Below are 25,330 nucleotides of genomic sequence, written 5' to 3' on the forward strand. Positions count from 1 at the left end.
AGAATGATTTGTATGACTTCAGCTCACATATTTGGGGAATGCCCAGTAATACAAATACAGACAAGAAAATTACCTTAGGCGCAGGCATTAAAATAAATTGGTAATATTACAATAATAATAATAATAGTTAGTGATTTAGATATTCCTAGCACTGTACAGGTATTAATCCTCACAATCCTCCATATGAGATAGATGGGTAAGTGTTGCTCCTAGTTTACGGATGGGAAAACTGAGAAAGGAATGTACAGTATTAATTGTTGTAGCCAAGTGGGTTCAACTGCTTACTAATATTTGAAGAAATAAACAATGTTGCAAACTATATAAAAATGGCAATATTAACCTATTTGCAACTCTTGACAGAATGTTATAAAAACTTGTATTTTGTCCTATGTTATGAAACTAAATAGATCATAACCAGGGTCACTTTATGACCCACTTGGTATTTATTTTGTGCAGTACAAAGACTACCAGTAGAAGTTTAATACAGTTGCAGAGAAACCACACCAGGGAGCAGTTTGGCATCTAATTTTGCTCTTCATTTGTATCACATGACCAAAACTAAACCTGTAAAGCTAGTGCAGGGACCATAGTCTTGCACTTTAAAATGTGGTTCTACTCTGACAAGTGACTACAAAATATAAAAAGATAATGCCCTATTCAATAAATATGAGTTCTATATGAATTTAGTCTGGTTAGTAGCTATCACATCTTTTTATTACTGCAGTTAGCGCTGCAAGAATAGCACAGCTAGGGGAGAGAGAGAGATGGATCCTATTCCGGCTTCCACAACATCTACAGAATTAACTAAATTTCAGTTGCCAAATTCTTTCCTCTATTACACCATGATCTTCAGTGAGCTCCATTGTTCACAGATGTAAATGATGGCAGAATGGGGAGGCTACACAGATGTAACTTAGGGCAGAATTGGATCGGCAAAATCTTTATTGCAGGTGATAATGCATTAGCTAGAGAGGACACAAATGTTAGTCAGTTTTACTTATAAATTAAGCACATTTGATCCAGAGGCTACTGAGAGGAAATTAATATAAAAGGACATTTTGGGTTTTCATGTTTATGACCTACTTTTCACATGTGTTGAGTACCTGCAGCTCCCACTGACTTCAGTGGAAGCCACAGGTGCTCACACTTCCACCCCCCACCCCCACCACCCCAAAAAAAGTCATCAGGCCATACAACTATGCACTTTTCAGGGTGGGAAACCCTAGTCCTACCAGAATAATTCCAAATCATCCTCATTTACAGATGGGAATTTGCTGACCCATGAGAAGCTTTATAAAGCTCACAAATTAATCAGTAGGCTCCATAGACATAGTCTAATTATATGTGAAGCAATATTTGGACCTTCTTGTGTAACAGACCAGTCCAGATCTAGAAGATGTGAGGGGCTTGGAAATCCACATATGTTCCAAAGTTATTACAAATCTGCCTCTTCAAATCCCAGGAGCAGGGATATTTCTCTGGGTGCCTTCTGTTCCCATGATGCCACCAGCCAGGAAAGGATGTCAGGAGTGAGTCTAGATGGGATGTATGTGTAAATGCGTAGTTGGTAGATGCTGGTGCTCTTTTAAAAATGAACAGTATATTACCCTGGCTAGAATGTTGGCGATGTCACTGTGAACACTGGGCAGCTGGCCACTAATCTTAGCTGGAAGATGATGACCCCTTGGGACTGTGGACTGTTGGTGGGTGCAATAGCTGAACATTAGGTACAGCAGGAAAATCATCATGCTGCTGCACAACTAGTAAGCTAGTACTTTACCCATCCCCCAGCAGGGTAGAGTACCAAATGTGGCCTCAGATGACTGCAGGCTTTAAATCTAATTAATATCATACTTGGACTTCTATGACAAACTGCTACATCCAGCTACAGAATAGGATACGGTGTCTCAACCCATTTAAGCATAAACCAGATAGGAAACCTGTCTTAGACCACGTTTATAATATAGTGACAACTGAAGGTATACAACATGACAGCCAACATCTTAGTAATTTTTTGTTACTTTGTAGTTAACAAAAATATGAGATTCTTTTCTGCCTTTTCAGTTATATTAGGTTATCGTATTTCTGCCTTTACAGTCTTCTGATGAGAATTCATCAGTCCAGGTGCAAAATCTTCTTGCTTCCCTTTTACTGTGATGATGACATTGCAATCAACTAAAGATATTCTTCTTGTTATAAGTCTAAAAAGAAAAGTGAATAAATAAATACGATTTGCCCCAGACAAGAGGGCATGTACAATTTTGAAAGGCTGTCTTTGTAATACCAATTTGAATAGCATTTCAAGTTGCTTGTGTTCACTATGCACTGGTTACTTTGGGTTGCATTCTTTTTGTAGGTTTGCTTGAATTGATACTTTTTTATGCTGAAGTACAGATGGTAAGACTCATGGATAGGCTTTGAGGAATGGTATTTATGTGAAGAAATTGAATATGTGCATGTGTCAACAAGCCTTTTTGGCTGTAGAGGGATTGATTACGCAGGGTCTGCACTAATGTATATGGATCCTTATTGAATAAAATAGTACTGGTAACTTTTATCTGCATTCCCACAGATATGAATGAGGCATTGAAGAATGTTGCCAAATATAACTATTCACTTATTTTCTATAATTAAGAGAGAGAGAGAGAGAGAGGGGAAAACAGATCCACTTTTCGGCTTGGAAAGCATCCCAGTTTGTTTTATACAAAACCCTAAAATATAGTTAAAACCACCTCAGATGCATGATATATTAATGTGTGTTAGCTTGTGTAACTGATCTTGTTGTATTTGATGCAAAGATGTCAACACATTGCACTTTGATTAATAGTTTTAATTAAAACAACTGTTTCTTTCTATCGTAGCCCTTAGAAATTGGATGAAACTGAGCAAAGGAAAATGTTAAGATGAGTTTCTGGAATAATTTCCTAGTGGTGAGCTCTATTATAGTATGTTAGTAGTCTGAAGAGAAACTGTTAATGGTCTGAAGAGAAATAGTAGAAGCCCCATTACATGGATCATTTGAAACTATACTGCACAAAGCATTCACAGATACCCTGTAGGGAGTGATCCTGCTTTGGCAGAGAGATTGGCAAGATGTCCTCATGGACCTTTGCCATTCTAACTTCTGTGATGCCGCAGTGCAGTTTAACGTATACAGAAGTGAATCAGTCATCTTGTATTGTTGTAGTGTTTCAGCCTACTGAAATCTCTTATGTTCAATTTTATTTTTTCCCATTAAAATTTTAATATATAAACCTCTCAGAACAAGTATTATGCTGTGCCAAAGCAGCTGTTAACTAGTCATTTCTGGGCGATGTGTTTCTGCAAAACTATGTTTACTGGGATTACTTGCTATTTGAAAAATATAAATGGAACTGCATTTTTAATACTTATAATTAGAGGTATAACTGTCATATTATTTATCAAAATGTTTTATTAGATTATTAATATATGCTAAGCAATGCACTTTCTGTTTCTTTATATCTTAGCAGTTGTCCATAGGAAAGACATATTAGTGCAAAAAAGAGGACAGAGATCTGGCAGCCTGGTCTTGCCTAGTTGTGGTAATAACCTTGCAGATTTGGGATTCCCTAGGTCAATAGAAAACTGTCATGTTGTTGCACTGATGCACTTAACCTTGTGGATGCAAACTGATCTGCTTCAACCTTCTCCTGCAAAGAGAGCTGGGATATTGAGGATGGTCTTGGAGGCAGTTGTAGGTCTTAGTTTCATGTGAGGAAAAGGGTTTCATGGTGATTCTCACTGCAGTTATACAGGGTGAAAATGCAATACGGAACTACATGGGAAGAAAAAAGGGAAACATATCGAAGTCTAGCACCTTTTGGATCCTTGCATCCGGAGGGAGCCCCATCGATTTTTTTGGGAATTCTGCATGTGCACTAGGGACACTGCTAGTGAATCCCAATGCATAGGTTGGGAGAGGAGGAGGATGGGATAGTAGCAGACAGTGTATCTTGTTTATTCTGGCAGAAAGCATTGTTTTACTTAACCTTTTACCATATGAAGGTATAATCTCCTACAGTATATATTAGTATAATCTCCTTTCAGTATGGTTTAGTTTTGTAAGGATTCTTTTGTGTGTGTATACACATACACACACATATATAAAAATAATATTGCACTATAGGGTCAAGCTAACTTTTGCTGCGGACATGGTTGTTTATTGAAATAGAAGTAAGAAACGCCAATAAAAAAGCCTTCTCTCTCTCTCTTTCTTTCTCTCTGAAATTCAGGACATATACAGTATGCTATTTTATTTTGTGTGGTAATTATGTATTATATCCTATGCTGTGGTATATATACTATATGTAGGCAGATTGGAAGTCGCCTCTCCTTACTGAATAACACAAGGAGTTTCCACAATTTGAATAAACTCACAGTAGAAGGAACCATGCCAGACAAAACAGTTCCAAATATTCAAATATATATCAAAATGTATTAGCTTTTTATATACAAAATATTCATGACTGTTGCTTATCCTTTTTGTGGGCAGTTTTAAACAGGAATTTTGTCTTTTCTAAAGAAGGGGCCCAGAAATCTGTTTTGTGTATTTCAATCTGTCATCGGAGTGATAAGTTCTTTACAGTTAACTCACTATTTAGCTAGTTGGTGGTGGGAGGGTAATACTGCATTCATTGTGTTCACTCATTCATGTGTGATACAGCATTTGCTCCATTTTCATCTTTTTCTTCACAGCAAGCCATTGACAGTGAGGTGAGGGCAGAGGCAGTTCCTTCAGTCACAGTAAAGGTATTGTGTTTAGCTCAAACTGTAACACTTAAAACAGTAGCAACAAATTTCAGCAAACCTTTCACATTTGTTATCCCTTTTATTTATGTCATGGAAATGAGAACAGAGCTTGAAATGCCATATATATTTACAATTTTATCTCCTTTTTTGGTGTTGGATGGGAACTTTTTTCTAACTTCCTGCCAGAATTGTAGAGTGATTAGCAAGTTTTATATATCTTCTGTGTTAATTTGTTTTTAAGGAAAAGTCAGATAAAAGATGGAGTGGAAAGAAGTAGTTTTTGGAGTTTTTCATAGTGGGTGCCTGACAGCATACTCTGTAGTTAAGGATCTAAAACTCTTTCTGTTGGAACCCTGTCTTTGTTTGCTCAGAACTTTTTAGAAATATTCACCTTTGCACAGAGAAAACATTTCAGTTCAACAGGTGAATATTTTTTAGAAGTCTGAGCAAAATCTCTTCTAATGTCTTTTTAGTTATGAAAGAGTGAAAATAAATAAATTTGTCCTATTTGTAAAAACTTTTTATTCATGCTTTTACTTATAGCTACAACAAAAATAGTTGAGAGTTTTAATTTGAAACAACATGGTCATAGTCCTCAGTGAAGATTAATGTTTGTGCTTCATTTTGAAGAAAAGATTTGTGTGTGCATGTGCATGCGTGCACAGTTATATAATATAAAGAATACATTTCTTCTGAGCATTAAATCAAATTAATTGAACTTCTGAACATGCCATAGTAACTTCTAAGATTATTAGCAGAGGAAAATGAAGGCCTTGTTTTTTTGTATTTCTGTCCATTCTTTCTCTGTCCAGACTGGGAAGCACAGTGTCTGATGAGAACAAATCATAGGCTGGATTCTGATATCTTACTCTGATTAAGTAGCACCTTACACCATGAGTAAATGACTTTTGTAGAGCAAGGTCCTCTACAAGAGTGAGGAAGGGTTATCAGGGTCTGAGTGTACGTAAGGGAGATTTTAAACATCTCATTCAAAACACAAGCAATAAAATTCGCAATGAAACTGTCCAAACATCAGCAAGAGCAGAAAATCATGGATGATGAAAAAAACCACCATTGCCACAAATTTTATGATTTTAGTATTTTTTTTCTGGAATAATCTGAACTTTCACTTAAATAAATTGTTTCTATTTTTTTCCTCTTCTCCTCCATTGGGGGCTTTGCCATTGACTTCAGCGTGGCCAAGATTTCACCCACAATCATTGCAGTATAAACTGTTAGAAAACTATCTCCAGCCAAGCACCAGTATTAGTGGTAGAACTGGCCCCTCTCCATTTCTAGTCATGTAAACTGAAGTGTGCACATCAAAGTATAATTGGGGCTATTTAAATTCTCACATTGTTAACCACAAACAGTTCCTCTATTTTTTTTAAATAAGCAAACCATCCCACCCCATAAAATTACATGAAAAAGTTGTTGTTGCAATATTTGTCTCCACTACAAATAATAAACAGTTGTTGCTGGCAACTGGTGCAGCTAAAATATCACTGAATAGTTTGGCTGCTGGTGTAGACAAGGACAAACTATGTTTAGCTCTTTTGCACAGCAAAATCAGAAAAAGTGTGGAAGCACAGAATATAAAGTTCCTAAGTTACCACATTGCTCATGAGTAACGTTTTCTGTTCTTGTTTCTCTGGCCAAATGTGTAGCCTAACAGGATATTGTTTGTATGTTGTCGACAAGTTAACATTAACTCTAGACCCTTAACTTCTGCATTTTTGGACTCTTTCTGATATTAACTGTTGTAATATTAATGTTTGGGTTAGCATAGTTTTTGCAATTTAATTTATTCATTAGAGAAGTTTGGCTAATACTGGACACATTATGAAAAAAGATAAGCATATATTAAAATAAGGAAATAACAGATCGACTTGATCAGTATGGCTATGATTCAGCAAAGCTCTTAAGCATGTGACTAGTCCTGTATTTATTCAGCCAAACATTTCAGCACCTGAATTTAATCATGTGCTTAAGTGCTTTGGTGAATAGGGATACAAGACTCACATGCTTACGGTTGACTATATATCTATATATTTTGGTGAATTGGGACCTATATTAATATTTCTATGTGGCACAAAATATGAGAGACATGAAAAAAGGATAATTCTATAAAACGAGGCATAGATGGCAGTCCTAGATGAGATAAAAGGTGTTTTTCCACCCTTAAAACTGTAGGACTAAAATATTATACGCAGTAATTTAAGGTAGAAATCCCTCAAGCATTTTTTTCCTAGCAGTAATCAATCTACTCTATATTTTGGGGATGGCGGGTGGGAGCCATGACCTAGGGCCTTTCCAAAGCCCATTGAAGTCAGCGGAAAACTCCCTCTGACCTGGGCTTTGGATTTGGGCCTTAGTGAACATTTGGATGTTGTATTAGCCTGAGAGAACTCCTGAAATGTCAGGATGGCTGGGTTCCAGTTGAGTTAGTTTACGCTGGTGCTTAAATGCATCCCTATGTTGGAATTTAGTACAGACAAAGATGGCATGGCATCATAGCTAACCACCAAACTTTTGGGGGAAGGGTAGAGGAGAGGAGTGTTTTGTTATTGGGAGTGCAGATAACTTTTCTTGCTCCTCTTCATTTAATCAGAACATCCATGCGCATAATATAACTTAATCTGGAAAAAACCAGGGCAAAAGCCAAACACTGTTGGAGATCAGTACAGATTTACAGATGTATTTATAGAGTACTTGGTGGGTAGATTTATAAATTTCATTTAAGCTTTATTTGATGCTGTAAATCAATCTAAATTACACAAGATATTGCAATAAAAATCCCCAGTAGTAAATTTAGATCAATTAGATGCATCATATTTTCTTACGGGACAATTAATAGTTACTACCAATCATATAAACACACTGATGTCCCTATATCCTACTTTACTGATTTTTAAGTAGAAGCTCTTCATTCAAAAGAATTAAATAAAGTTGATGGAAAAGCCCTTCTTAATTAATGGAATTTCATATTTTTATGATTTACAAAGTTATCAACCTTGGCTCTTATTGCTATAAGAGAATATAAAAACTATTCACACATTACATTTGTACACTACAAAATATGTCAGATTAATTCAAACAAGATGACCTCCTGATTGTGTCTTACAAGTTTATGCACAATTTTCAAAATTAAATCTCTCCTTGGGTTCTTTTACAACAATTACCAATATGTATAACCTGGCATGTTTTCTGCAGTGTGAATAAGGCTAATAGTTAATGGATTTTAATCCTTCCAAGTGAGTGAAGTTGTGGCTGATTTGCTTGTGATTATGATACATGAAAATCTGTGTATGAAACACAAACACATAAGTTTGTGGACATTTTTTTCTACTAGAGTTCTAAATAAGGGTTGTATTTAATTCTGCAAAAAGCCACTGGCCCAGCAGAAAAGGCTTATAAAATTAGATGCTTATAAAAACAGGTAGTGGGCAAAATCCTGACCTTTGCTCCAGGCCCCTTTATGTCATCAAAAAAGGCCAGAGAAGCATAAAAGGAGCCCCAAAGACTACGGCTGGGAAAATATTCCCAAGGTGCAGGCTGGCAGACTGACAATATCCTGTAGTGTCCTGGACAAATCTTATGGAATTAAGATAAACTTTAGTAAATTAAGTTAGATCCTATTGAATTAGGGTTAATACCTTTTTGGTCCATTGAATTCAAAATGCTGCTGTGTTTGTGTTGTTATGGAAATGTTTGTCTATTTTGTAGAAGGAGGGGGATGCTAATGTACTTCCACCATTATCGGTCCTTTGAAGCCACCCCACTGGTGTGTATATATACTAGTTCAGACTGGATTCTCCAGGGACCAACAGACAAAGAGAGGATTTTTGGATAAATAGCTTAGTTTTAAACTGTCTTAGGGCCTTCTTCCTTATCCAAATGGACAGGACCACTGATGCACAGAGAGACCTAATTAGGGTGACCAGATGTCCAGATTTTATAGGGACAGTCCCGATTTTTGGGTCTTTTTCTTATATAAACTCCTATTACCCCCACCCCTCCCATCACCGTCCCGATTTTTCACACTTGCTGTCTGGTCACCCTAGACACAATCCTTAGCATAGGGTTGGAAGGAGTGGGCCTTCTGGGACCTTTGAAACTGAGTGCTTGTTCTGAGCTGAAGCTGTGATGAACTTGTAATCACAGGATCCCCTTGGATGGGGATTTGAAAGACTGCTCCTGTCAGAATCTATGTTAGGATTGGGTTGAACTTTGGTAAGCTTATTAGCAGGCAGGTAGGTTCTTTTCTTGTTTTTAATATGTTTTCTCTGCAGTCCTTTTTTACCTTAAGAATAAAATAGGTTTGTATAGAAAGAACTGTGTGGTATTTATAACAGTTGACAATCACACTGCCATCAGTCTCTGAAGAGAAAGCAAGCAGCTGTGCTTGGGCTGCTTGGCTCTCTGTTGGGAATAAAGCATTAGTGGCAGGTAACTGTGCAGGTTGGAAGTACCCTGGTCAGAAGGGAGTGAGATGTGGGTCTTCACACAAGAAAGAAAATGGCTGGGAAGCTGAAAGTCTTAGTGTGGATGCCCTTGCTGGACCATTGAGGGGGAATACAGGTGCTATTGCCCTGATCTGTGACACAGGCACTGTGGAAAGTGGCTGCTTCCAAAAGACCCCTTTGCAGTATGTAGTGGAGGGGTGGCTGGACTTGAGGTGGGCAGGACATGTCACATGCAAGGCAACATCATATAGTGCTTCAAGGATTCTTGTCAGAGTTGCAGCCCATTGGATAGCCCTCAGAAGTTGCTGTAATTTAGACAGATATGTCTAAATTTACACCAGAGCCCTCTCCAGCCCCCATAGCTTCCCAGGACCAGGAAAGCGCAAAGGTGGTTTAAAATATCTTACTCCCCATTCACCTCCCCTGGGGTTGTGAATTCTGGTTTCACCTTATCCGCACAGTAGAGGATCTTACCCAATACGTGAAGAAGTGCTCTGTATAGCTTGGATGCTTGTCTCTGTCACCAACAGAAGTTGATCCACTAAAAGATATTACCTCACCTACCTTGTTTTAGTAAAAGTAAGAATAGAAAAGTAAAAAAAAGTAGTTCAAAGATATTTCTGTTTTATAAGCATGGCATTCACATATAACTGCCCACTGAATTTAGGTGTCACTGTTTTCTCTAACTTTCACAATGTAAATATCTACTCAGGCTCTGAGAACTTATTAAACTAACACCAGCAAAAACATTAACTCAGTCCTCTCCAACTCTGTCTGTTTCACTGAGGTTTACACTTCAAAGCATTAAGCAAACTTTGCCTTTTTATGAACATTGAAAACATTACTGAGCATGGACAATGTGAGGCCTTGTCTACACCCAAAACTTGCACCTGTTTCATCAAAATAGTTTTTAAGATTGTTTTAGCTAAACCTTTGCAAACCTCTGCATGGGGTCTCTTATGTCAGTTTATAAGTAGGTTATATCTGTTTAACTTAGTCTCATGCAATTTTTGTGTATAGATATATTTAATTGGAGTTGAAGTACATTTTAAAAACATTGGGCTAAATTCAGGTCTAGTTCAACAACTGCAACTTAATGTTGTACCTACTTCCTGAACTTAGCCCATTATCTTCATATCTATCCTCTTCCTGGCTAATTTTCTCCTTATCCAGGACAGTTAAAATGAGATTTGACATGCAAACTAGCAGCTGAGACAGTTCCCACTCACGTTAGCTTCTTGTGGCTGCTGTCTGAGTGTTCTTGGTGGCGATCCCTTCATTCTGGAATTCGCTTCCAGCACTAGTCAGGTAGAGCCTGAATATGGAGACCTTTAGGATACTGTGAAAAGCTCATTTGTTTTCTGAAGAGCTTATTTAAGGAGGTTGTCTGTTTTGGGAGGGAAATGTCCTTATTTTTCCAGGGAAAAGGCAAAAAATATGTTTTTATATATGCAAACTGTGATAGGATGCATTTTATAAATCTAAAAATCAGAATAAATACAAGTTTTATTTTTTATCAGTACATTTTATCTGTGAACTTTACTTTGAATGATAGCATGGTTGCTTGAGATGTATAGAGTTCCCACAGACTGAATCTCCACATTACATGTAATGAAGGTATGTTATATATGTGTGTTAGGGGTAATGTAACACTGGAAAATAGTTTCTGCATGAGGAGTAGATTCTATCGTTGCCATGCTATTAAAAAAAAAAAAGGATTCCATGATTTGATGTTCATTGAGAGTCCTTTTGGTGAAAGAAAAATATAGAGTAACACCTTATTTAAATAATTGCCTAATTTTTTACTATTTATATTGAGTGCTGCCATTATTTTACATTGAAAAACCCAAACAAACTAGATATTTGCAAAATAGAAAACAAATCTAATGTATTGCAATTTGATAAAATAAATTAGTTTGGCTGAATATTACCAAGGAATTTTGATAAACCATCTCACTTTTTTCTTCACTAGCTGTCAAGGCCTACCATTACATTTTCATGGCGTTTTCTTAGCTGCTAGTTATAGTGGAATTGTGCAAGTGCAAATCATCATTGAATGTGATAATTTTGCTAATTATGCTGGTTTTAAAGTCATAGGTAGATTAATGTGGTGCTTCTGTGTGTGAATACCTTTTCACTTTCCACTTACTTCAGATCACACTACAGAGCAGATTGGCTGTGCAGAAAACAAAATTATCAATATGTGTACAACCTCCTTTAGCACTGACCCATGACCAGTTCATCTTTGATGCTATAGGTAAATTCTTCTTTTACTGTTACAAAGTATTTTATGATGTATTGCTGTAGCTGGGATTGTTTCAGCCTTATTCTAAAATTTACTTAGTGACTCTCTAAGTAGACATGCACCAAGCTTAACTTTTGACACATTGATGAGGATGATTATACTCTGTTTTAAAAAAAGAAACGTGAGTGGCAGTCACAAAAAACCAAGAGAATGTTAGGATGTGTGCAAAATCAGAAAGATAGACAATAATGTTGAAAATAGTATACAATCAAATAATGTAATGGTACGTACTAATTTGCAAATATTACTGGTCCTTCTACCTCAAAAAATATGTGGTATTGTGGTTACTGTGCCTGTACAAAGAACATCTGCTGAGCGAGGAGAAGGTTCAGGCTTTGGCTACGCTTGCACTTCAAAGTGCTGCCGCGGCAGCGCTTTGAAGTGCTAAGTGTAGTCAAAGCGCCAGTGCTGGGAGAGAGCTCTCCCAGCGCTGTCCGTACTCCACCTCCCTGTGGGGAATAATGTACAGCGCTGGGAGCCGCGCTCCCAGCGCTGGGGCTTTGACCACACTGGCGCTTTGCAGCGCCGCAATTTGCAGTGCTGGAGAGGGTGTGTTTTCACACCCTGCTGCAGCGCTGCAAATTTGCAGGTGTAGCCAAGGCCTCAGTTACTTGTGCCCAGTCAGGCATAAGCTTCCTTCTCAGCACTGCGCACTCTGGCTTCTTTACAGCCTCTTTGAAATTCAGCCAGCTGCAGGCTGCATTGCTTTGAAAATTGCAGAGGGAGCTGCAGGCCCCAGAAAAGTGTCCTAGGGCCTAGATCGGGCTCATGGACCTTATGTTTGACAACCCTGCTCTAAAGCATCTAACATTGGTCATTGCTGAGACAGGATAATGGAATGAATAGATCTTTGGTCTCTTCTGGAATGCCAGTTCCGATGGTCCTTCCGCATGTTCCCTAAGGAACAGAGAGCTGATGGCTCTGATGCTATATGACCTCAATATAGAATTGCATTTGTATTGAGTCCATCTTATGTTTGCTGCACAGTGACATTTCACTGCTGCATTTTAAGAGAGTTTTGAACTGGACCATCTGGTTTTGCTTTTAATAATATATATTGAAGAAAAAAATTATGTACAGATTTGATTGAATCAGTTCGATGGAAATGTATAATATAACTTAACCTAAAAATACACCTCTACCCTGATATAACGCTGTCCTCGGGATCCAAAAAATCTTACCGCGTTGTAGGTGAAACTGCGTTATATCAAACTTGCTTTGATCCTCTGGAGTGTGCAGCCCCCCCCCCCCCCCCCCGAGCACTGCTTTACTGTGTTATATCTGAATTCGTGTTATATCAGGTCATGTTATATCGAGGTAGAGGTGTATTTCCTTAAGTATTGGAAAATGTTAGGTTTTCTTTCAATTGGATGTATTTATTTAATGTACTTTGCTATTATTTGTAGAGCCTTGCAGATCTAAAGCTGTAGCTCTGTCTGTCTTTCTGAAGGGGAATTGTCCACCAGCAGAGCTGGAAGGAAATGCTATGGCTTCCTATAGTTTGCCCACAGGTGAGCAACATGAGATTTCAAAGAGTTGTTTTTTTGTTTTTTGTTTTTTTTTAAAAAAGGTTTTGATTCCCTTATGGCTCTTCTTTCTTTCTTTCTTTCTTTCTTTCTTTCTTTCTTTCTTTCTTTCTTTCTTTCTTTCTTTCTTTCTTTCTTTCTTTCTTTCTTTCTTTCTTTCTTTCTTTCTTTCTTTAAAATATTTTAAAGTTAATAGTAGTGTGCTGAAGAATTTGGTCTCCTGTTGTTTTAGTTAATATTTTATATAGCACCATTAACTTGCCCAACCTGTTTACAGCGTTAACAATATACATTTACAACTTGGTAAACAGACTTCCCATGTGCTGTCCCAGCAATTTGCTTCTATCCTGACCTGAGAGGGACCTCCTTTAGGGGTGAGAAGTTAATTACCTCTTTATGACCATTCAGTCCTTGACCTCACTGCAGAGGCTGCCAACAAAAGTGACAATTACTCTCTTTGCACAGAGGAAGAGGATTAAATGGTTGCTGGGACTGATTATTCCTTCACCCTGATTCCCTTTTAGTCTGTGGAATAGCATTTATGATTGTTTTACTTGTTTAGAATAAATTAGAACAAAACGCAAGTTGTTGCATTTCATAATGACCTAATGACCCCAGGCCATCCATAGTGACACAACAGGTCCGTTTGCCCTGACATCTATTGTCTTTACACATCTTGCTGGCTAATCAGATATCATCTAAGGACAAGGAGCTAAGTTGAATGATCCATGTCATGTCAGGACTGTCTCTCTTGTTTAAACATTACTACACACACTGTTTAATTCTCAGTCAGAACGTGTGTGTCTGGGAGAAAACTGAGTGACATTTTATAATACTGGTAAAAGTGAGTAAGTGGAAATACATTGATTTGTATCAGCTGAAGATTTGGCTTTCTCTTTTCCTCCTTCCCCACTGGTTGCAGGAACAGAATGGAGGGCATTTCTCCCTCAGGGAATCTTTGTTTCATGTACTCAGTACTCCCCGTACTACTGTGTGTATGTTAGGTAGTATGGGAAGCAGTATTCCTGTAATGGGTGTTTTTCTTGATCTCAGGAAGCCTAAGGACCATTGGATTCTACAAGAACCATAGCCCTCCTCAGAGGCTCTGAGAAATACATATACACAATACTAAAAAGTGCTGAGGACAACGTATTTTGTTTTCCTTAAGAAATTAAATGCGATGTCATCCAAGGCATTCTTCTGACAGGCCTGGGATTTACATTCTGAAGGAACTGAGTCTGCAAAACATTTTTGCTAGTGAACTCTTAGCTATGGGATTCCTCCTCTCTGGTGGACCATTAGAGCCTGAGTTAGCAAAGCATAATAGTTGGTTAAGCATCAATTTGAGACTGGATCATCACTGGAGAAGTTTTTCCTGTGATGGGCTGCGACAGTTCAAGGCAACATGCTGTGTTTGTGCTACCTATTTTGGCAGCTTGAAATGCAGTTTTATTTGTAAACTGACTATAAAAATGGCTCATTGTAACACAAATCTGTCCTCTTCAGGCTAGATTAGCTGGGTGTGCAGAGGGTAGAGGGCAAAGGATGCTACTCCTTGCTCCAGATCATCTGTGCAAGCAGCAGACACAGTTCCAGTTCCTGCACTCTAGGGATGTCAGAGATTGATGGCTTCTAGTGACTGAGCATGCAGTACCTTCCTAAGAGCTCTGTCTGGGGCCATGTGGACATGTCTGCGGACAACCTCTGTGCAATTTACATATAGCTCTGTGCTAATCTGGTCTTGGGTTTCTTGAATCATACCCCCTGATTTTAAGTGATGTGCATTTTTACTGCTTTTTTGCTCTGATTAGCCCTGCAGAACCAACACAGCAAAGAGAGAGTGAGCTGAATGCTTATTTCTTTGCATTATCTAATGAATTATTTACTTTTGTAATAGTTAATAACAATGAAAGAAAATACCCCAGTTGACTTTCAGATATTGAGCTTGTAGGCCTTGCAGTTAGGAAACAAATACTTGTAACCTGAGGGTACATTTGATCAGAGATCTTTGAAATAAAGTAATCATAGAACACTATTTAGCCATTTTATACAGAATCACTTTAGAATAGGACCACACTTGAACATGTTGTGTTTAATTGTGGAATTTGCCCAGCGCAAGGAGCATAAAATAATTAAATGACTTAATGGTTCAGAAGTTCTGTTCCATCATTAGGGTTGGCTAGTTCAATAGAATTGTATACAAACACACTATCCCTGTTGGAGTTTGTAGAATCAAGTCCTCGGATAACACTTAGGTTCATGAAAAAATATTCTTTCATTGTCCCATTATATCTGAATAGGAACCTTTTCATTGAAATGGATTTTTGTTTGTTTAAATAATCCAGCATTGTGGGTCAAATTTATGGTTGGTGTAACTCTGTGGAATTCAATACAGTTTAATTTAATTTGTTTTTACTGAGTTGGATGGAGTTACCCGAGGGATGAATCTGGCCTTTTCTGGTTATTTTTGGTTAGTGTTACATCTTATATATTTAGACACACTAAAAAAAATACTTATTGGATTTTGCCTTTAACAAAAGTTACATTTATTTTTTCTAAACTGTTAATTATTATATCTCTTCTTTGATTCCTCTTTAAAGAATATCTTACATATTCTTGCTTTTTTTTCTCCCTTCTTCCTGTTGCTGATTATGCTGTAGATCTCAATCCTGAAGGTGAGTGAAAGAAAAGATTAAAACTGGACAGAGTGTTATAACTGACAGCTGATTTTCAGTGAATGTACTTATGGAAGTGAACTGTGAATGTACTTTTTAGGAGGTGACTCTTACAAGCTTTTATATCCTCCTTAGAACAATGTGCTGGCATGGCACTGCTCTAGGGATGACTGCTGGGAATTATGGGAGAGATTGAGGCTTAGACATAAGGGGAAAATTATCCATAGGAAAAGTAGAATGCACCAATGACGACTTTTTTATTGACTTACAGTACATTTTCACCTGCATAACATTGAAATCTACAATATTAAAGTGTTTTATTCCATCTTGACGACCGTGATGGAAAATACAATTATATTATTATTGCTTACTGTATCTTTAGCCACCTTTCCTCTTACAGTTCTATCTATAGCTCATCACCTTCAGCTGAATTTAAGCATTATTTTATTTAACCTTTCTTATTGTGAAAAAGCCTTAGGATTTGAACTGGTGCCATGTTATCTGTGCACAGAGTGAAACAGTAGCTCTCAGAGTGGTGTGAATTGCCTGCATTCATCCCAGTTCTTAGAACTGTTTTATGGAAGGCTAAAAGTTGATTTCTAGGTGATTAAAAATACTAGCACAAATGTTGTTCAAAATATAGCCATGATTAGGACAGGTATCATGGCTTCAAGTGGTGCCCAACTGTCAAAGTAACATTACACAGGAGGATAAAAGAGGAATAGAAAGGTAGCTAGCATCTAGGTAAGCTGAAAAAGGACAGTTCTTGAGTTTTGGAGGCTCCCTGTTGTCTGGATATGTTTAAAGCATATATTAAGTCCCTGTGGGATATACATTTGTTTTGCTGATCTTATAAGAAATGTATTGGTTGTAAATTCCACGTTCACCCCAAAAAGAAAGAGAAACCCCAGTTTGGGGGTCAGCTGGGAAGGAAATCTCTAGCTGTTCGATTTCCCATTGGAGATAGAGTTGCTTAATGGGCATGTGTTTGACTTTTCTCTCTCTCAGCCTCTCTTTCATTACCCATCCATTTTTAGCTGTCTGGGAGAGGTAGAGCTGAAGCTGCTGCAACTAGTAAGTAGGTAAATGAGACTGCTAGTTGCACCCTTCCTTCTCTCTCTCTTTTGCTCCTGGTTTTGCTGAAGAAATAGAGGTACTCCAAGAATAGAGTGGCTCCATCCCAGGGAACAGGATGAGGTGCTCTACAACCACAATTCAGCCACTTTAACACTCCCTAAAAAGCAGGAGGAGTGGTTGCAATGAAAATACTGTTTGTTTTCATCTGTTCTGGAGAGGCCAGCTACGTGGGACCTAGGATGGAGAGTAGAAGCAGGAGTATTTCAAACCATCATTGTTACTAAGAATAGCTCTGCCTTACTGCATAGATGTGTTTATTTTAAATGCAATTTGATAGGATCAGACATCTCTTAGAAATGAAGAACCAGACCCTTCAACCTTTACTCATATGAGTAGTTTTTACTCAAGCCAATATTTCCCTCAGTTCAAGCATGAATAAGATTGCAGAATTTTGCCTGAGGATGTATTTATGGTAGCATTTTATTTGGGCTACTACAATGAGTACTACAGTAGCTAAATTGAGCTCAGTCCGTAACAGAAAGGTCATAAATTCTTTGAATATTTAACATTCTGAATGCAGACTCAGCTCTTTCTTTCACCACACAAGGTCTTTTTACAAAGGTATAATTAAGATTAATGCAGTTACTTTTATCTTACATGCACACAATGTATTATATTTCAAACAGATACTATTTATATGATGATCTGTTCTGGTTACATTGCCAATGAGCAATTCTGCTTTTATACATGGGAAAAAATTGTTATCCCATATGCTTTGTTATCCATTATTACTGTATTTAAGGTGCATGGCATGTGCAAAGTATAACACAACGGTGGACGAGGATGACACAAGGCCTATTACCAGACATAATAGAAAGGGATCAAGGAAGTTCTGGCTGCCAGACTTTGGTGCTGCTTTGGATTTCCTTGCTCCCATGTAAAATTACTCTAGCATGCCCAAAGAAGTGTTCTGAAAGAATTCTCCAGTATAAATGTTATACTCTAGGTCAGGGGTAGGCAACCTATGGCACGGGTGCCGAAGGCGGCACATGAGCTGATTTTCAGTGGCAGTCACACTGCCTGGGTTCTGGCCACCAGTCAGAGGGGCTCTGCGTTTTAATTTAATTTTAAATGAAGCTTCTTAAACATTTTAAAAAACTTATTTACTTCACATACAACAATAGTTTAGTTATATATTATAGACTTATAGAAAGAGACCTTCTAAAAACGTTAAAATGTATTACTGGCACGCCAAACCTTAAATTAGAGTGAATAAATGAAGACTCGGCACACCGCTTCTCAAAGGTTGCTGACCCCTGCTCTAGGTATATATATATATTTAGCAGCTTTTGGCTCTGCTTCCCTTTGATTCAGTGATTTTTGGACTCTGTCTGTATATACCAGAGATAATTGAGATTTTTGTTTCAGGAAGTAAAGTTCTTTCACGTTTAGTTTTGATTTGCATTTCCTTTGCACATGTTGAAAAAATATTATGATGAGGCAAACTGAGAACTGGAGATCCAAGAGCAGTTGGCATGATAGTAGAAAAAATAAACTTGTTTTCAATATGAAAGTATTTCAAAATCTTTGTGGCAAATTCTGTTAAGTATTTCTTGTTGGCAACCCTCTGAAATGTTTCAAGATTTAATATCAAGACTTTGTTTCGCTCAATAATGACATAATACAAATCTAGTTCTTCTAGTAGAGTATGGAGAGATTTGTAAGAAACTTATGTAAAGTTTGTTCAAGTCAGCATTTTGAAAATTCACAAGTTGATTGAGAAACAGTTTTCAGCAAGTGTCCCTGAAACCCTGGAATCCCCCAGTTTTTAAGGCTTGTCTCTATGTCCCTGACAGTTTCATGTAAACAAGTTTTATTGTGATTTTTGTAAAGTGCTGCAGGCTTACCACCTAGAGGCACTACCAGACAGCGGTGCTAGTGAAGTTAACAACAGGGCAGCTGAATGCATGTGTTTCTGTTACTTGGCCTTGATACCTAACCCGATTTTTCAAGGCCTCCCAGTGACCTTGCCTCTGCACAAGTCCGTGAAGCAGCCCTTCCTTGCATGTAGAGCCAAATCCATAGGTAGCAAGAAAAAGAAGTGAGATGGAGGGGGATTCTTTGGCTGAGGAGAGGAAGGTTGAGCTCCTTTTTCATTATTACCTTCCATGAATGCTTCCCTGATGACTATAATAAATGTCACTTTCCTGCCTTCACATCTCCTCTGTTCCCACCCCAGCCATGAAAGGGGTCTTAGTTTATTCACTCTGAAAATCTGGTCATGCTAAACATTTAGGTTAAATTAAGACCTGCCCAACTAATCATCTGGAATGGTTGTGGAGATCAGGGGACTTTAGGACAGAATGAGTGGTTACTGTTACTGTGAAGCTGTTACCAGTATCAGCATGGTAGACCTTTGTGCATACACAGGCTTTCGCCACATGAAAAAACAAACAAAAATTCCCCTGATGGATGTTTTGGCAAAGGAAAGTGGCATCTGCCTGCTCGTTAGACCAAGGGCTTCCCATTTTACAGCTTCTAGGACTTTTATATTATATTATATTTCAGCCTTGTTACCAATTTCAAAAGCATTGAGTCTTAGTTTACATTTGTTCATATTCTTGACAATTTCTGATTTGCATTTGAAAATACATTTAAAAAAATCATATCTATTAAGAAAAGTGTGTATTTCTGTTATGAAGTATAATTTTCCTCCGATAGTCGCTGAGTCCCAATAATGTCAAGTGTAATTTTTCAGCAGTATGTTGCTGGTCAAAGATTGTAGCCAGTTCTGTCCATCTCTGCTTCTTTACTGCATTACCAAATGGAAGATAAACTTTAATATGCATTTGAATAATAACTCAGTATTGAAGCTGAATAAAAAGTGACTTGCCAGTTTCTTCAGTGCCACCATTCATTTAATGAATAGTTACCAACAGGTCAATGTTAATTGAATGTCAATTTTAATCAAAGTTCAATAGTTGCCATTGTTGTTTGCAGTGTTGTTGTAGCTGTGTTGGTCCCAGGATATTATAGAGACATAGTAGGTTAGGTAATATCTTTTACTGGGCTAACTTCTGTTGGTGAAAGAGACAAACTTTCAAGATATAAGGAGCTACACAGGCCAACCAATCTTCTTCATACTTCCCAACATATACAAACAATGGCTGCCTCTGTGAGTCGTCAAAGCATGTAAGGACACGTGATATACTCATGTGCCTCAGGACTCCATCTTGGGCCAGTAACTTTCCACAGACAGGGGCTGTGGACTTTGTTTGAGACAGTAAAATTCCTTACATATGGCAGAGGATATAAAAAGGCTCCTCAGACAGCTCCATTTTGTCTTCATTTTCTGCTTCATTTCTCTGGACTGTATTTCTAACAAGGAAGCTCTAAACAAGGACTGATGACCCCCAATCTGTTTGCGTGATTCCAGATTATCACTGCTACAAACCTGATACAAGGACTTTGCAATCACTTGGGTGGTGAACCAAAGGTTGGAATACCTAAGCAGGCTGTATTTTAGACTTCTTGCTAACCAATGTGGTGATACAGAAGTTCTATCTAATGATAGAATAACCACCAGTTTGGGGTGAATCTGCCCCATTTCTCAGCGGTCTGTCCTGAATTTGGAATCCTCAGTTGTGACCCACTGAGACACAGTGACACCTACATGCCAATCTCTATCATAATGATGGCATCACTGCCTGCCTCAAATATCTACAAGATAATGCACAACACTCAGATATCCACCCAAAGCATATTGCCAAACTCACCCATTTCATCCTCACCCATAACAATTTTACATTCAGTAACAAACACTTTGTCCAAATCATGGGAACATTCGTGGGTACTAGGATGGCTCCCCATATGCCAAACTCTTCCTGGGCCACATTGAAGAAGAATTTCTGGACAAGTGCACCACAAAACTAATGATATAACTGAGCTATATCAATGATATTTTTATGCTCTGGAGAGCTGACCCATATTACCTCATAGATTCCCACCAGAAGTTCAACAAGCACCATGAATCTATCAGATTTTCTCTAGAACAAAGAAGTCATCCATGGAACAACCCGACCATTCCTGTGGTCCCATGCAGGACACAGTAGAACAGGAGGTCTAAGCTATGTTTTTGGAACTTGGGGTCATCGAGCAGTCCTCTAGTGAGTGGAGGAGCCCTATAATGCTCGTCCCCAAGCTGGATGGGACCCGTCAGTTCTGTGTAGACTTCTGGAGGGTTAACGCAGTTTCTTGATTCGATGCCTACCTGATGCCATGGATAGACGAGCAACTTGATCGCCTCGGGGAGGCATAGTATGTTACTAACCTTGATTTAATGAAGGGATACTGGCAGATCCCACTGGAGCCCAATTCAAGGAAAAGACAGCCTTCGCCACCCCCAGTGGACTCTACCAAGATGCCCTTTGGTTTCCACATGCCCCCTGCAACGTTCCAGCACTTAATGGACCATCTGCTGCAGCCCCACGGTGAGTATGACGCAGCTTACCTGGACAACATGGTCATATACAGTTGCCACTGAGAGGACCACCTGAATCCAGTGGCGGCTGTCTTGAGGACCCTCTGAGGGGCAGGTCTCACTGCAAACCCCAAGAAATGCCAGATTGGATGGTAGGAAACAACTTACCTAAGGCCTGGTCTACACTAGGGGGGGGTTCGAACTAAGTTAAGCAAGTTCAGCTACGTGAATAGCATAGCTGAACTCGAAGTACCTTAGTTCGAAGTACTTACCTGTCCTCACGGCGCGGGATCGACGTCTGCGGCTCCCCCGTCGACTCCGCCACCGCCGTTCGCGGTGGTGGAGTTCCGGAGTCGACGGGAGCGCGTTCGGAGTTCGATATATCGCGTCTAGATGAGACACGATATATCGAACTCCGAGAAGTCAATTGCTACCCGCCGACCCGGGCGGGTAGTATGGACGTACCCTAAGATACACCTTGGGGTGGGGCAAGCTGAGCCCCCTACTCAGAAAAATCCAGACGATCCAGGATCACTCGGCCTCAGCCACTATGAAACAGGTCTGGCAATTCCTGGGACTAGTGGGGTACTATCATCGCTTCATCCCAAACTTTGCAACTATCGCTTCTCCCTTGACTAGGCTGCTTACCAAAGACGAGCCACTGTGGGTGCAGTGGAACCCCGACTGCAAGGTAGCCTGTCAGGCTCTGAAAGAACATGTATTCCAAGAACCCATACTATATAGCCCTGATTTTACATACTGGTTCATTGTCCAAACCGATGCTTCAGCGGTGGGAGTAAGGGCTGTCCTCTTGCAGGACATTGACAGTAAAAAGCACCCTGTAGTATACATCACCTGTAAGCTGTTCCTGCGGGAGTGGAACTACTCAGTAATTGAGAAAGAGGCTCAACTTGTCAAATGGGCCTTAGAAGCACTTCACTACTACCTCCTCAGGAGCCCCTTCATGGTAGTGACAGACCATGTGCCACTGAAATGGCTCCAGGAGACGAGAGATATCAACTCCCAGTTGATGCACTGGTACCTGACTCTATATTCATTTGCCTTTACCATTCAACATTGAGCCAGTAAGGAGCACGCCAATGCAGACATGTTGTCACGACTGGAGGAAGGGGACCTGACCAGACTGGGAGCTGGGTTTGAGGGGTGTGTGTGTAGCAAAGAGACATGGCCGCCTTTGGAGATTGACAGTGAGGTATGGCCAGATGCCCCTGGTGGGCGGAACCAGAAAGGCCATGCTCACCACACTGGAAGCAGAGGGGACAGGAAGAGGAAGTATAAAAGGCGGGCCCTGTAGCTCAGTTAAGCAGCATCTGCCAAAGGAGACGGATGTGTTCTTCTTCGAGTGCTTGCTCATATCGATTCCAATTAGGTGTGCGCACACCGCGTGCACGTTCGTCGGAAGATTTTTACCCTAGCAACACTCGGTGGGTTGGCTGGGCGCCCCCTGGAGTGACGCCGCCATGGCGCCGGATATATACCCCTGCCGACCCAACCGCCCCTCAGTTCCTTCTTACCGCCCGTGTCGGTCGTTGGAACAGTGGAGTGCGATTTTACTGATCTCCACCTCCCTAGCTACTCGTAGTTCTCTAGTTATTTTTTTGTGTATATAGTTCAAACTTTTTATAGTTGTAGCATAGTTAATATTATTCATAGTTAGTTTATAGTTAAGAGGGGTTCGGAGATTAGCCTGTTTCCTGTACCCGGTGCCAGGGCCCATGCCCTGTTCACCGGGTTTCAAACCGTGCTCGGCCTGCCGCAAGCCGATGCCGACAGGAGACCCACACGACTCCTGTCTTAAGTGCCTCGGGGAATCACACCTGACAGATAAGTGTCACATTTGCAAGGCCTTTAAGCCTAGAACAAAAAAGGAGCGGGACTCTCGGCTAAAACAGTTCCTCATGGAGACGGCTCTTACCCCCCCCATCATCGGCACCGAGCGCTGGACAATCGGCGGGCAGAAGCGCCTCTTCGGTACCGGACTGCCCCGGTACTGCCAAGACTTCCCGGCACCGGCCGTCGCTAGAAAGTCAACTAGACACCGCTCCCTCTCCCCGAGGTCGAGGAAGCCTAAGACTTCTGCTGCTTCCGTGCCACATGCACCACAGCCAGAGAGCTCATCTAAGTCGGATCGCCCGGCACAGACGACGTTGGCACCGTCGATTCCGATCCCACAAGGGCTGTCAAGTCCGGTGCCTGTCAGCTCCCTGGCGCGAGCCGTGATTGAGCTTACTATTCCATCCACGCCGGAGACATTCTCAACGGCGCGGCATCTGATTGCCACGACAGAGTCGACGCTGCCTCGTCCCCCGGCACCGCCGGTGCGGGTAATTCAGTCTATCGGCAAACCTGCCTTGATACGACCATCCTCTGTTGGCACACCAGAGTGGCACCATTCCCGATCACGGTCCCGGAGACGTTTTCGTCCCGCTGGCGCTCCCACTCCCGACGCCGCTCACAGTCCCGGCACCGTTCTCCTCACCGGTACCGGTCGCACTCGCGGCGTCGTTCAGTATCCTGTTTGCCGGCCCGCCACTCTCGGCACCGTTCCAACTCCTGGCACCGCTCCAGGCACCGTGACTCCCGTAGCCGCTCCTGATGTTGAGCCTCGAGATCTCGGTCGACCTCCTGGCACTGCTCCGGTCGCAGGTCCCGATCTCGTTCCCGGTACCGGTATGCCTCCTGGTACCAGTCCCCGATGCCGAGTAGGGCAAGGTCCGCTAGAGACAGAGACTCTGCCCAGGGCTTCTCAGCTCCTCCATGGCCGTCCAGACACGCATCAGGGTCTTCCCACGCGGACAGCTCTTATGCGCAGGACCATGACTCTGATGTACCCACCAGAGTCTTCCAAGAGACCCAGACTCAGGACCAAGGCCCGCAGCAGTGGTCATTCTGGACACCCTGGGCTTACCACCAGGCCCAGGGCGTACCAGTAGTGCCGTCCCGCTCTGTCCCATCAGAGCACAGAGTGCCAGAGGCGACGGTCAGCCGTCCTCCTCCGACTGCTACGGAGGACGCCCCAGTTCACCCACCGGACTCCCAGGTTCCACTGGAGCAGAAGCTTGCCCAAGAGCAAGAGGCCACACAGGACCCGCTCGTCCCCGGCATCTCCTCTTCCTCTTCTCCAGATGAGGTGGAGGCAGGAACATCCTCCTCGGGCCCTCCTCCAATAGACCTGAGAGCCCATCAGGACCTTCTCAGGAGGGTAGCGCTCAATATGAACCTCCAGGTGGAGGAGGTCCCAGAGGTAGAGGACCCGGTAGTGGACATATTGTCGGCAGATGCCCCCACTAGAGTGGCCTTACCATTTATTAGGACCATCCAGGCCAATGCAGACACTATATGGCAGTCTCCAGCCTCTATCCCTCCTGCGGCCAGGGGAGTCGAGCGTAAATATATGGTGCCCTCTAAAGGGTATGAGTACTTGTATATCCATCCTCCCCGCTGCTCACTGGTCGCCCAGTCTGTTAATGAGAGGGAATGCCATGGCCAGCAGGCGCCAGCCCCGAAATCAAAGGAGGGTAGGCGGATGGACTTACTCGGCTGCAAAGTTTACTCTGCAGGTGCCCTACAGCTCCGGGTGGCAAATCAACAAGCCCTGCTTAGCCGCTATAATTATAACACCTGGGCGGGTGTGGGTAAGTTTACGGAGCTTCTCCCTCAAGACTCCCACCAAGAATTCGCTGCCCTCTTGGAGGAAGGGAAAAAGGTGGCCAGAACCTCCCTCCAGGCTTCGCTGGACGCAGCCGACTCAGCAGCCAGGACTCTGGCCTCGGGTGTTGCCATCAGGCACATCTCATGGCTTCAGGCTTCAAGCCTCCCACCGGAGTTGCAGTATACCATCCAGGACTTGCCATTTGATGGTAAAGGCCTATTTTCGGAAAAGACTGACCCCAGGCTGCAAAGGACAACAGGGTCATAATGCATTCTCTGGGCATGCATACGCCGGTGACCCAACATCGGCCTTTCCGTCCCCAGCCTCACCGCCCATTCCCTGCGCCTAGACAAAGACA

General features: G+C 41.0%; 1 protein-coding gene across 12 annotated transcripts in view; it reads left to right on the forward strand.

The window, feature by feature from the left end:
* The window catches only part of BBS9 (Bardet-Biedl syndrome 9), a 493,039-nt gene that overhangs the window by 103,386 nt on the left and 364,323 nt on the right, over positions 1–25,330 (forward strand). For 11 of the 12 annotated variants that reach the window (XM_039526584.1, XM_039526588.1, XM_039526586.1 and 8 more), the window contains 4 exons: positions 4,717–4,770; positions 11,391–11,493; positions 12,948–13,052; positions 15,728–15,742. In XM_039526584.1, the coding sequence (XP_039382518.1) occupies positions 4,717–4,770; positions 11,391–11,493; positions 12,948–13,052; positions 15,728–15,742 (277 nt within the window). The remainder of the gene's footprint in view (positions 1–4,716; positions 4,771–11,390; positions 11,494–12,947; positions 13,053–15,727; positions 15,743–25,330) is intronic. The other variant, XM_039526585.1, reaches the window with a different exon arrangement.

The sequence above is a fragment of the Mauremys reevesii genome, linkage group 2 (assembly GCF_016161935.1).
Source record: "Mauremys reevesii isolate NIE-2019 linkage group 2, ASM1616193v1, whole genome shotgun sequence".
Lineage (NCBI taxonomy): Eukaryota > Metazoa > Chordata > Testudines > Geoemydidae > Mauremys > Mauremys reevesii.